Source organism: Fringilla coelebs, assembly GCF_963513975.1.
Source record: "Fringilla coelebs genome assembly, chromosome: 1".
Lineage (NCBI taxonomy): Eukaryota > Metazoa > Chordata > Aves > Passeriformes > Fringillidae > Fringilla > Fringilla coelebs.
Window position 1 is genome coordinate 125,777,759 of NC_140028.1, and position 12,960 is coordinate 125,790,718.

Below are 12,960 nucleotides of genomic sequence, written 5' to 3' on the forward strand. Positions count from 1 at the left end.
AAGAGAAGCTGGGATGAGGTAATTCTAAATGTAAAAAATCAAACCAAAAGTTCTTCATGTAATTACCCAGTAAAACCAAACTTGCTATCAGTTGTTTAGATTTAAAAGCAAGCTTAGTTGTTTAATAAAAGTGTAGAATGATTAGATTTTATTTGATACTTACAAATTTATGACCAGTTTGATAACCAAAACCATTAATGAATCACATGTTCATTTCTCTAAAAGGAGAAAACATGCAACATAGATGGACTCTGTTATGGTGAAGGAGACACAAATCCAACCAGCCCTTGCTTACTGTGCAGACCTGACTTATCAAAGTTGACTTGGTCAGTTGTTGAAAGTAAGTTCTAAATAGTATTTTTAATACCAAGTAATTGAAAGTCTGCAAAGTTTTAAAATTTATGGTAATAGTGATGTTTTAAGTTTAACTAGGTAAGTGTTTTGGCATTTCTATTAGTTTCTGAAAGTTATATTGTTGTTTCCAGACCATATATGTAATATTTTAATTTACTTTCCCTGACTCTTCTGCTGTAGCAATTACAAATAACTAATGAAGATTAACAACTTTCAGTCTAATTAGTTCTTTAGAGTCTTGATGTTTAGCACAGCTACATCCATATATATGTTTGTCTTCAAAATATTGGTGTAACAGGTATTTTTCAACAAATTATTCTGATTACAAATAAGTGGAGATCACAAATTAAATTAAATGGTATGTCATATTTATTAGACACTTAATATCTGGGCATCATTTACATTGATGGCATAGATACATGGCCTAAATCTAACTGCATCTAAGTACATCTAAAGCTGCAGTACTCCAGTCCAGTTAGAAACCATACTATGAAGGGAAAACTTAAATCTAAATTTTTCATTTTCCTTCTCTGTAGTACAAAGTTCCAACATAAAGTTGTAGTTTTTTGGTGCAGATATTGGGCTTTGGGTATACACATCAGCTTGGTCCCTTCACCAAATGGAATGTTTCTTGGAGCTTTCATATTAGCCATCCAGCCTGTCCTGCCAACCCCAGCCTATAACACCGCTAATACAACCATCCTATCAGAGTCTTCATGAGTGAAAGACTTAGGAAGTCAAGCCTCTGCCTTGATTAGGAAAGGTCCTGTCTGAATGGGGCTTGTGGTGCCTGTCTTGGGGAGTCTTGTCCCAGTTCAAACTTGTAGTGAAAGCCAGGTACAGTAGTAGTGAAAGGTAGGTACAATTGTTCTAAAAGGATGAGATGCGAATAGAAGGAAAGAAATGAAACTCATCCAGCAGAGAGGGAGTCAGTGGATTTCCATGTTATCAGCATGTTATGGACTGGAATTCAATACAGCCAAAGTCAGAAATGAGAGAAGAATGAAAACCAGAGGCAATGATCCAAACCTAAGGAGCACAACCTCTTCCACAAGGAGGATGATGCTAGAAAGGAGAGAGTTTAGCAGCTGAGACACTGATTATGCCTTCTTCTGCCTTCATGGTTTTTGCCACAGTGGGTGGATTCTTGCTGGCAGCAGTCACTGGCTAGCATTGAAAATATCAAGTGTTTTTCCTGCACCATTCAAATGACATCAGAATTTTTAGAGAAATAAGTACATGGGATTTCTTTAGTAGAAAGATATGTTCCTTTTAATTTTTAAAAATATGTTGCAACTTTTCCTTAGAGGAGGAAAATATCTCCTTTGTTACAGGTAACCAGCCTCCAGTGCTTGAAACTTTTCAGGATATGCTACAGACATTTTATGGAGAAGATTTTTTATATCAGTTTTTGGCTTCGGATCCAGAGGGCTCTGCTATTCATTTCACATTGGATTCTGGTCCAGAAGGTGCCAGCCTTTCCCCATCAGGTCTCCTTTCATGGAAAGCTGTGTCAATGAATGTCCACAAATTAACATTTTCTTTGACAGATGACTGCAATGCAACGACCAAGGTAGAAATAGAGGTAATGAATATTACAGTAAAATGACACTTACTAATAAGATACCTAAGTTATCTGTTTTCAGAACTCATTGCTAGTTCATTAAAAACAAGAAAACTGTCTTATTGGGCATGTCTTGTAGGTCAGTGTAAAATCATGTGATTGCCTAAATAATGGCTCATGTGTGACAAACATTAATTTCCCACCTGGAAGTGGAAGATATCTTTGTGTGTGTGTGGCTGGATTTGAAGGTGATCTCTGTCAAGTGAATACTGATGACTGTAAACTTAACCAGTGTGGTATTGGCAGATGTGTGGATGGAATAAACAGCTATTACTGTGAATGTCCACATGAACTTCAAGGTAAATTGCTGCTTTATTTCCATGCACTTATCATGTTTAGTGATAAATAGAAGTTTTTAATTTTATGTCTACAATTTTCTTTTGTTAATTTTTCACTGTAAATAACTTACTGTTGTAAATTATATAGTATTATGAAGAAACTTTATGGTCTAGTGGTACAGGTATATGATATACTTCAAGATTTTTCTTGCATGACTATAATAGTTGTTTATTTTAGTTCATTATGAAAGCTAATTTGCATTGTTTCCCTCTGCAAAGGTAAATTCATCAATACGAGAAACACAGGAGATTCCTCCTGCAGATAAGCATGTAGTCACCACAGCCCATCTTCTCCATATTCTGCAATAAACAAAATACTTGATATGAGAGGAAAAAATGGGAATAGCAAACCTTATCAGCTGCTCTTATTAGATGCACTGAAATGAATGGTTGAACTTTTTTTTTTCTCAGCACTTGCATACATTGTACTTTTAAAAATATACCATCAAAATCTAGTGACACAATATTATATAAAAATTTTTAAATCTGTATTTCAATACAGGTAAAAATTGTCAAGAAGATGTAGATGAGTGTGCATCCAGTCCTTGCTTCCCTGGAGTATTTTGTTTCAATACTTTTGGTTCTTACTATTGTGGTCCATGCCCAAATAATCTTCAAGGAGATGGGAAGTCATGCCATGGTAATACTATTTGATTTTCAGAAGAATGGTATTGTCTTACTGTCATTCAGATAAAATATCTTCAATTGTGCTTCATGTTTCTAGCAATAACTTAGAACTTTTTTCAGTAGTGAGCAAGCAGGGCTCTGTCTCTGCTGATGGCAATGTTAGACTACTGGGTCAACACAGCTGTAAAACACTTTCTGGCATAGAAAAAACCAGATACAAAACACATCCCCATTCTTTTACATCAGAGTAGAATAATACAGTGGAATATTTTTGGCATGTTTTGTCATTATTTTCATAATATGAGAAATTATTAATAAATTATTGAAAAAACATATTTTTATTAGATTGATTAGCATAGAACTGTTTACCCAAGCCAAGGCAGCTACCAAACATTTACATGCAATTTCTGAATAACTTGTATTTTTAAAATACTCTGCTAAAAAACTTTTTATAAATGTTTTTTAACTTTTATCTACTTTCTGAATTTTGTGTTGTTTTTGTGTAATAAAATTTTAAATCTGTAATATATTAAAAAATGTAGCTACTTCTGTGCACTACTAATGTGCCTTCACATCTTTTCAGAAAGCTTTGACAACACTGATGTTGAAAGAAAGGATTCCACAGAAGAAGTTGGAGAGAATAAAGGTGATTTTTTTCCTGAAGAAAAAGGAATTTCTGATTCACATGCTGATAAGAATATAGCTGGCAGATAAAGGTTCTAGTCAGTTTTATGCTATTCACTTTATTTTTCAGTTTGACACAATTTATTAATTACTGGGGTTGTATTCTGATCTGAAAAATGAGACTGAAATGTCAATATCAACAAATCCCTTGGGTCAATCAAGCAATTTTATTAACAGTGTGATGTATGACACTCTTACAGTTGCCTTTTGTTTTAGTGACCAACCACTGGCATAATATAGGTAACATGGGGATAGGGACATCTGTTATATGACATAAACAAAAGTTTATGGCATTATGTTGAATGCCATTTTCCTACTTCAACTCAGAGGAGAGGTGAAGGATATGGCAAGTGAATGTCTTTATTCCAAAACTCTGTAAGTGCTGTTACTGGCATTTCCAGGTCTGTGCCTGCGGGGGGTTTCTCTGTAGGAAAGTCTCAGGTATCTTTTCCCTATGTCTCTGAATTGTTTTTGGGGGGAAGGAAGACTCTCATTGCACTGCTAGTGCTGGATAATTCTTCATCAGCTGCAAAATGGTTTGCTTTTCAGCAGTGGGAGACCACACTTTAGGATGATTAAGTAAAGTTTAACCTTTTGTAAACCATTTTCTAGTTATAAATAGGTTAGGGTTTCAATCCTCCACTGCCCCATAATGCTAAAATATATAGTATTCTACCAGTCTGGGATTACAGTGCTGTACTTCTTTGCTCAAACCACACTCTTTCCCTGGGCAGAATATGATGAATTTATCATTCATTTTGTGCTCTCTTGAATGAAGAGACTGAGTCAGGCTCTGATGTTTATTAAACAGTTGAAACATCTCACTACTAAAACCCATGCAGAAAGTTTAATAAAGTTGATTAAAAAGTTTGAAGAACAAAACATGGTCATACTTGTGCTACAAGTTGGTGGCTCGTTCCCCTAGAATACTGTCCATGGTGCATCAATATGTATAAGCATCTACATACATGTGGTTTTATCTCTGCTTCTAGTGCTTAGACACACTGATGAACCATATGCAATGTCCTTTTTTTGAATTCTTTCATTTACCTAGTTGAAAGCAATATATGGAGCTGATAATCCACTGACAGTATATCTGTTTGTTGACCTGATATGGGAAAATCTCTGCTCCTATAAATCGTGCTTTATCCTTATCTTCCAGCCAAAAAAAGGCCATGGTGAGGGCAGGAGAGGTTGTAATCAGAATACTTTGATCATCTCTAATTCTCCCAGTTAGGCTCTACTGCATACTTACATTCTGACACTGCCCAAGGAGAGATTTCCTGAAGCACAGAATGAATGGACTGTATGTTTATCTGTTCAGAAAACATTCCCCACCATCAAAGGAAAAAAAAGTCTGATGGTATTCACATACTTCTCCCCCCTTTCTTTCTAACATACTGTAGGTTTTCAACCATCATCCTTTGAGAAGGTTTTAAGCCTGTCAGGTTATATTCCCAGTTCTACAGATGTCCCAAAGAGATTTATTTCTACAGAAATGGTCGGTAGCAGCACACTACCAGCCTCTACAGTAAAAACAATCACTGCCTGGAGGACACCTGATTCTCAGAGAAGTGCTTCTGTACAACCTGTGGTTACTGGAAACATTGCTCATGCTCTAGGCACCATCAGTGGTCACCTTGCTGACTTGGAAAACAGTTCTTCAGTACATGCTGTAAAGGCTGCATCTTCAAGGAGCCATGCTGTATCACCTGAGAAGAAAACAAGGGCACAAGTTGAGGCCTTCAGCTATTTTGAGAGCAGCAGAGCAAGTATAAGCAAAGGACATTCTTTGCCAAACAAGGCATTCAAAGGTGGAAATGCTCAAAGAGTTCTGCACCTATTAGCTAAGCATCAAGCAAGTAATTTACCTTTTACCCTTGTGGAAGTCACTGTCCCACCAAAAATGCTTCCTGAAGAATTGAGTGAAACAGTGATTCCTAAAGCAGTGACCTGTTCTGATTTACCCTGTTTTCCTGGCGTGCCCTGTGAGCCAAGGCACGATGGAAGTGTCAAGTGTGGTCGTTGTCCTTATGGTTATTATGGAGATGGCTTCACTTGCAGAGGTAGTACAAATTATTGCACTTAAATGCTTTGAAAAAAAGAATCTTGAGATGTCTTTATAATTTTCAAGTATATTGTTACTGTATTATCAGTGGAAAGTGTAGTGGATTGAATTTTCTCATTTTCATTATAATATTGGCATAGCCTACAGGCTTTTAGTCGTATGGATGCACTTAAAAATACCTGATGTGTCCTGGACTTTGCATTTATGCGCAGTGACATCATGGATTCTCTGTAATCTGTTCACTACATTAGGCAAGACACAATGTGCTGAAATGCCACTTCCATTTTTCCTTATTCCTTTCTCTGTTTTCTTCTTTGCCTTTCAGCAAGATGTAGACAACCCTGTGGCAAAAATATGGAGTGTGTGGCACCCAATATTTGTAAATGCAAGCCTGGTTATGCTGGTCATAACTGTCAGGCTGGTGAGTATGGCATGTTAAATTTGCCTGTGGTAGCTTATAGGCACAAATGAATGATTTGCAGAGTGCAGTTGATTGGTTTTTTTACAGCTCTATGCAGACCTGATTGCAAAAACCATGGGAAGTGCATTAAGCCCAACATCTGTGAGTGCTTACCTGGATACAGTGGCTCCACCTGTGAGGAAGGTAAATTTTGCAGTCTTTGCTTTTAAATCCATAACTACCCAAAGGATGCTGTGAACAACTTCCATGACTGTTTGTTCTGAAGGTGTGTTCATTTTACTGTCACTTTAACAGAACTCTTGAGTTACATTTTAGTGTATGTCCTGATTTTCTTGATACACACTGTAAATGTTGCTTATGATTGGATATTCCTAAATTTAGCTTTCACATTAAGTAGAGCAGTTCACCAGTGAATGTAGTTGCCTCTAAGCTAAACACTCCTAAAGAGTGGGAAGCACAGTCTGGAAACTCTCATCTTTCGTTTATTCAGGGTGACCACCACTATTGGGACTCTGTACTGAAGTGAAGTTGTTCTTGTTACTTACTCCTGTCAAAAGGCATTGCATATGTCCCCTTATTTTATTTACAGTTTTTTGCTCACTGGCAGTTACTAACATTTCATTTTTTATAAAGCATAACCAGTCCATGCATCTTTCTAGAGGTGATTCCTTGAACTTAATTCTGTATCTGCAGCACATTGTAAACCACCGTGTCAAAATGGAGGCACCTGCTTGGCCAGGAATCTCTGCACCTGCCCATATGGTTTTGTGGGACCAAGATGCAATACAAGTAAGCAAAAGAGAATAAGAGAAAAATACATAGTATTTTTCCTGTTCTTCAGGAGCAAGAAAGTAAATTATGGTTTAAATTTTTTATGCCTTCTGTCTTAATGTTAGCAAATGACGTAATACCTGTGTCTCTTTGAAGGTTCCTATACCTGGGCTTTTTAAACATCAGGTAATATTTGCACATAATTGTGAAAACATAATGCACTATAAAGCTGCAGATAGTTTATATTTTATTATTCCCAAACATAAAAAAATGAATACATTGTGTATGTGATATTACCTTTAGAAAAACATGCAGGTGTTTCATATGTCCTGACAGTTTTTTAACTTCTATTAGCTCAGATTGATTAGATGCTGGGGTACATTCAGAAACTGGTGTGCCAGAAAGACTGGGATACAGAAAGATTGAATTCAGAACCACATTATGGTGTCTTTTGAACTTTCACCTGGCCTGAAAATTGAAGAATTTGCTGTGATCATAGCCGAAAGATTGGAATTACTTTGTATCATGTAAATTATCTTCTACGTATCAAATCATGCATGCTGCAATTTGGCAACTCCAAATTTTGGGTAGATTTTATATGGGTAATTTGTACCCTTCAGAAAATCCAAATTTAGACATGCTGTTTATATATTGTTCACCTGAATGTGCCATTGCTTTATTGACCACGAATTCAGAAAATCCTTTGTCTCCTCCTCAAATCCCAGGACTTCTGGTTTTCAGTTTTTCCTATTCTAATTTCAGTTCTGACAAAAAAATGCTGCTCTTTGTGAAGGAGTACTAAAGAGAATGAGATGTTTTCCTGAAGAAGTGATTAATGGTTTTCCCCAGACATGATATTTTAGTGTCTTTGCTTTTCAGTCTCATGTTCCTGTGTGCACGCAGCTGCTCTCGCATCATGTAACTCAGTCAGTCCATTTATCTCAGTATTGCATTTCTCATTTGGTGTAAAATGTTTATTTAAGTGCCTACGTTTTTAACACTGAATATAACCAGCCCATGGATATTTGCTTGGAAAGACATTTTATTTACCTTTGTCATCCGTGCTTGCTTTTATGGGTTTGTGACTAGATTACTCTGTTTAGCAATTCCTCTTCAGATAGGAATTGTATGTTACTTCCAGTGGTAATTTTTGGGAAAGAACTGAAAAACAAATCGAGAATAATTTGTGATTTCTTGTCCTCCCACTCCCTGTCTCCTCCCCTGCCTTATGTTTTTTCCACCTTCTTGGATGGCAGTGGTTTGCAACAGGCACTGTGAAAATGGTGGCGAATGTCTCACTCCGGACACCTGCCAGTGTAAACCTGGCTGGTATGGACCTACCTGCAGCACAGGTAACACCCCTGCAGCTTCCATGGGACAGTGTCCATAGGACCTCCCATTGTTTGAAATTTGGAACTGCATGGCTTGCGTGGCAGCAGTGGGCAGCTGCTCTCTGTGCAGAGCCCCCACACTCCCCTGAGTCTCTGCACATTAGTTCTGCTGCCAGCAGCACCTCTGGGAAGTCTTATGCTGATCCTTTAGTTTGGGGTAAAGATTCTGTGAGAATGACATTACCTGCAGTTACCTTAGGTGTTTCATTCCTGTTCTTGAAACAGAAACACATATATTTGATAGACTTTATTTGGTTGTCATGCTTCCTACTCTTCCTGACTCTATTTCTGCAGCAATGTGTAATCCTGTGTGTCTCAATGGTGGTTCCTGTACTAAGCCAGATGTTTGCCTGTGTCCACATGGGTTCTTTGGTGCCCACTGTCAGAATGGTAATATTTTCTTTTGTTCTTCTTCCCACTGCTTAGTTGACATTATGAGAAAATCTGTGAGAGAACATTAAGACACAAAATTAACAATGAAGTTATATACCTGGGAAGTGGTGTAAAACAGAGATTTAGATTATTTTTTAGATTTTGTGGCTGATTCAACAACTGTCCAAGGAGAATGAAGACTCAAAATTATTCTTTATTCCACTCAACATTTAAGCAGCTTTCATCTGGTTCCATTGTGTGTTATGTGTAGTTTTATTACTTTTGTACAGATACAGGTGCCAACCTTGTGTCTTTTTTATCTGATTTTGTCTTTACCATTGATTTTTACACCAAACCACATTAATATGATTTTTACAAGGCAGGCTTGATAGTACTGAATGTCCATATAAACTGTCAGAATCTTACTGTTGCCTCCTGTTTTCCAAAAGTATATCACTAAGTCAAAATGCAAAGAACAGCGTTTTCCTCCTCTTTGTACCTTTTAGCTGTCTGCAGCCCTCCTTGTAAGAATGGTGGTCATTGCATGAGAAATAATGTCTGCACTTGTCCTGATGGGTACACAGGCAGAAGATGTGAAAAAAGTAAGCCAGTGTTAAAATCTTCCTGTGATCCAAAAATAACCAATAAATTACTGTAAAATCATTAAGTGTATTAAACATCAGATGTTTTTGATTTTAAGGTGTCTGTGAGCCAAGGTGTATGAATGGAGGAAGATGTGTAGGCCCAAACATTTGCTCTTGTCCTTCAGGATGGAGAGGAAAAAGATGTAACACTCGTAAGTACCTTGTAGTTACCTGGAGAACCATACCTTAAAAGTAATATGAGACTCAGGGCAACTCTGCCCATGCAAGTAATACAGAGTTAGTGCCAGAGAACTGAAGGACATATATACACATTGAAAAAACAGTTGGCAGGAAAATTTAGGATGTCTTGGCAGCAAAATTTAGGATGGACAACTAATACCATGCAGTTCTTAGGCTAAATCATGGGACCAAAATATCTGTGAAATTCTTGTATAGCAAATATCATTTGTTTCTTTCTGGATTCTTGTCTAAATAAAAACATTGCATTTCTACAAAGAGAAGAGTCAAAAAAGTAAAAGAAATCCAATTTGTGCTGTAGGACATTAAAACCAGATATAATAGAAAAAAAAGTTCAGTGAAATATTGGAAAACTGGAAACAGTTGGATGTGATGTAAATAAATGATGCAGTGGGCACAAGCTCTTTAGGACAGGTAGAAATTGGACTGTGATGGTTGCACATCTGTGGGTCACATTGTATCTTAATAGAGATATTGATGGTGCATAAATTGTGTCAGCATGGATGAAAGCACAGTCTGTATGAAAATCAGCATGAGGATGGCTAAAGTGTTAGTGTCTGTCAGAGTACCCACCCAAGGCTTAAGAACTGATGTGGGCAGTAAGCTCTCTAATGGCATGAAGGAAAAACAAATTTCCCTGTATTACTTTCTGTAATTATTGGAAAGGGGTTGTTTTTTGAAAAAAAATATTACCAGTATTTACAGGGGTGAGATATTCTTGGACACTGTGGAGGAGAGATTTGATTATCAAATAATCAGCTATGAATGAATGGAAATAATTGTGGGGTAGATCATGGCTTAATAAGTGGGGACAAATTGCAGACAAACGGGTCATAGAAAATAACTTAGGATCAAATATTCTTGAGTTGATTCATTGGGTGTTCAGTTGAATGACAGACAGAAAATCTCTCATCAAGGTGTATGCTTTAGAAAGGTAAATTTGGAAAAAATAAAGCTCTTTAGTGGTCCTCTCCTAATTCAGTATTTCAGGCTTTTGTAGAAATCTGTGACACAGCAGAACCTCTGAATGTGGGTTTTGGTTGTAGGGTTTTTTGTTTCTTGTTGCCTCTCTTCTTTAATATCTTGTTGGCCTTAGACACATATTTGAGTGAAGATGATGTGACTCTTGTGTTTGAAAAGCACTCCACCTCTTGTGAGAGCATCCTGATATCTGAATAATAACTCTGTGTAACCACTTGGGATATAACCATAGTTTGTGATTATGTTTGTGCAGCAGTCTGTCTTCAGGAATGTAAGAATGGTGGGGAGTGTATTGGACCGAGTACCTGTCATTGTCCTCCACAGTGGGAAGGATTCCAGTGTCAAACACGTAAGAATGAAGCAACCTGAAACCTCTTGCTTCTGCCCAGCTCAGAATGCTTCAGCCATGCACAGTGCAGAGAAGTCCTCCTACACCTTGGATGTAGTTTATCCACATCTGTGTCAAAGGCAGGATAAACAATAGAGATGGCTCTGCCTGTCCTGAAACCCTCCAGGATCTGATGGCACCCTGGCAGTGTGGGCAGTATGTGTTGGTTTGCTCCAGTGCTATATGCTGCTGCACAAGCCCGGAGAGGTCATTTTGATAGCTCGAAATAGCAAAATGTGCCAAAAACAACCTTCCTCATGTTCTTTGCTCAGTCTCCTTCATGCCCTCAGCATGTTCTTACATTAAATCTGCATCAAAGCAAAAGGGAGATGGGATAGACACAAGAACACTGTTGGCTCCACGTGACTGTGGCTCCGTAAGTGTCCTTATGCTGAGGGATGTTACCCTATGAAAATACCTTCCAAGGTCTTGGTTCCTATAACAAACATAATAGAGATAACATCCACTTTTCCTTCACCAAGATGTGTCCATGAATAAAGCCTCACATGTACCTCTCTTGTTTTAGCTGTGTGCAACCAGAAGTGTCTGTTTGGAGGCAAATGCGTATTGCCCAACGTGTGCTCCTGTCGTCCAGGTTATACTGGAGTTCTCTGTGGGAAGAAAATTCAGGTATGTGTAGAGCCAAGACACCATCACAATCCAGTGATTTGGGAGTTAATTAGCTAGTGCACCCGTGTCCAGTGAAACAGCATGTTATACACCAAATGTGTATTTTGTCTGATTTCTTCCTTTCACTCTGCAGCAAGGCAAAATTAATGGAATTTCTAAGAACTTTTCCAGTAATTTTTAGGTTCTAATACTTACAGAACTGTTCTCAGCACCAAAAGTAAGCTTCCTTTGTTTCAAATTAAGCTGCTTGTCTCTTGTCATGCAGTAGGAATTGATAACTCTCCTCTTCACAACAACCACTATTTTGTTTTTCAGCATCTGGCCTCATTTTAGGGAAGAGTGTCCTACTGATGACTTTGTTAGCTTGCATCAAGTCAAGCCTTGATCTTTTCCCAACTAACTACACTGCCAGTCAGTTCATCAAGTATAACTTGGGAATAACTTTACTTTTTTGTATCAGAGGGAATGATGACCATTTCTCTGTTGTCATGCAATTTTCTGTTGGATTCCCTTGCTTGAGTGCTGATGCTCACTCACTGAAGTAATTTGACTAAACATTTTGTTACAACTGACTGTTTTGTGATATCTGAAGTAAAAGCATTCTGCTCCTCTTGCACCATCTATGGTATTTCTCGTCTTTTAATTTCAGTGTATTTAGACAGATTTGTGCTGCCAGCAGAATTGAGAGATGGAGTAGATTTGTTTCAGGAATTGAAACAAAGAAATGCTCATACATATTTTTAAAGTATGCAGCTACTCATTCTACATCAATAAGACTGTAATGTTCGTAATATGGATTTCCAAAATGTGACTGAGAGAAATAATTTCGATTTAAAGGTTTTCATAAATATATTCTGCATTGAGTTAGTCTATTTTTAGTCTAAAAATATATATATATTGTCAGTCAGTCAGTGCTGTATCATACATTGATCAAAATGGCACATTTTCTTAATGAAACAAAAAAACTATAAGCCCAAGTTTCATTAAATGTTTTCATTCTGCATATCAGGCAAGCAGAGATTCATTAAAATTGTTTCATAAACTTAATCATAATAATGGGTTGCCTCTTTAAGTCTGGTTTTAATATTTGTTTTATCTCCCCAAGGTACAAAGACATCATGGTTGAAGAAGTGTGGCTATTCAATTGCAATGCTGCATGGATGTATGAGACTTGAAAATAGCAAAATGGTTGAAGGCAATTTCAGAGTCATTTAAATAAAAGGAATATTCAGAAGCCTTATTTTAAAAGATTCATATTAATCACAAATGTTGGTGAGCTTCAAAACAACAATCCTATAGTCATTAAAACATATGTATATTCCTGTAATTTTTTGCTACCTCATGTACAAACCCCACAGCCCCTGATGTCTTTATTGAATTCCCAGATTGGATGTCTGAGCCCAAAATTCTGCAGTTTATTCAACTGGACTGTGGAATTTCTGTTGAGGGAACAAGACTGTAGCAGCTGT

General features: G+C 37.3%; 1 protein-coding gene across 1 annotated transcript in view; it reads left to right on the forward strand.

Annotated features, from left to right (window-relative positions):
* VWDE (von Willebrand factor D and EGF domains) overlaps positions 1-12,617 on the forward strand; it is a gene marked incomplete at both ends in the record, with an annotated part of 35,126 nt that extends 22,509 nt beyond the window's left edge. Inside the window, 16 exons of the mRNA XM_084209357.1 lie at positions 226-340; positions 1,689-1,939; positions 2,058-2,277; positions 2,819-2,956; positions 3,527-3,589; positions 5,034-5,693; positions 6,021-6,116; positions 6,204-6,299; positions 6,810-6,905; positions 8,144-8,239; positions 8,573-8,668; positions 9,157-9,252; positions 9,351-9,446; positions 10,727-10,822; positions 11,388-11,491; positions 12,597-12,617. Of these exons, the coding sequence (XP_084065483.1) occupies positions 226-340; positions 1,689-1,939; positions 2,058-2,277; positions 2,819-2,956; positions 3,527-3,589; positions 5,034-5,693; positions 6,021-6,116; positions 6,204-6,299; positions 6,810-6,905; positions 8,144-8,239; positions 8,573-8,668; positions 9,157-9,252; positions 9,351-9,446; positions 10,727-10,822; positions 11,388-11,491; positions 12,597-12,617 (2,340 nt within the window). The remainder of the gene's footprint in view (positions 1-225; positions 341-1,688; positions 1,940-2,057; positions 2,278-2,818; positions 2,957-3,526; positions 3,590-5,033; positions 5,694-6,020; positions 6,117-6,203; positions 6,300-6,809; positions 6,906-8,143; positions 8,240-8,572; positions 8,669-9,156; positions 9,253-9,350; positions 9,447-10,726; positions 10,823-11,387; positions 11,492-12,596) is intronic.
* Positions 12,618-12,960: the final 343 nt, after the last annotated feature.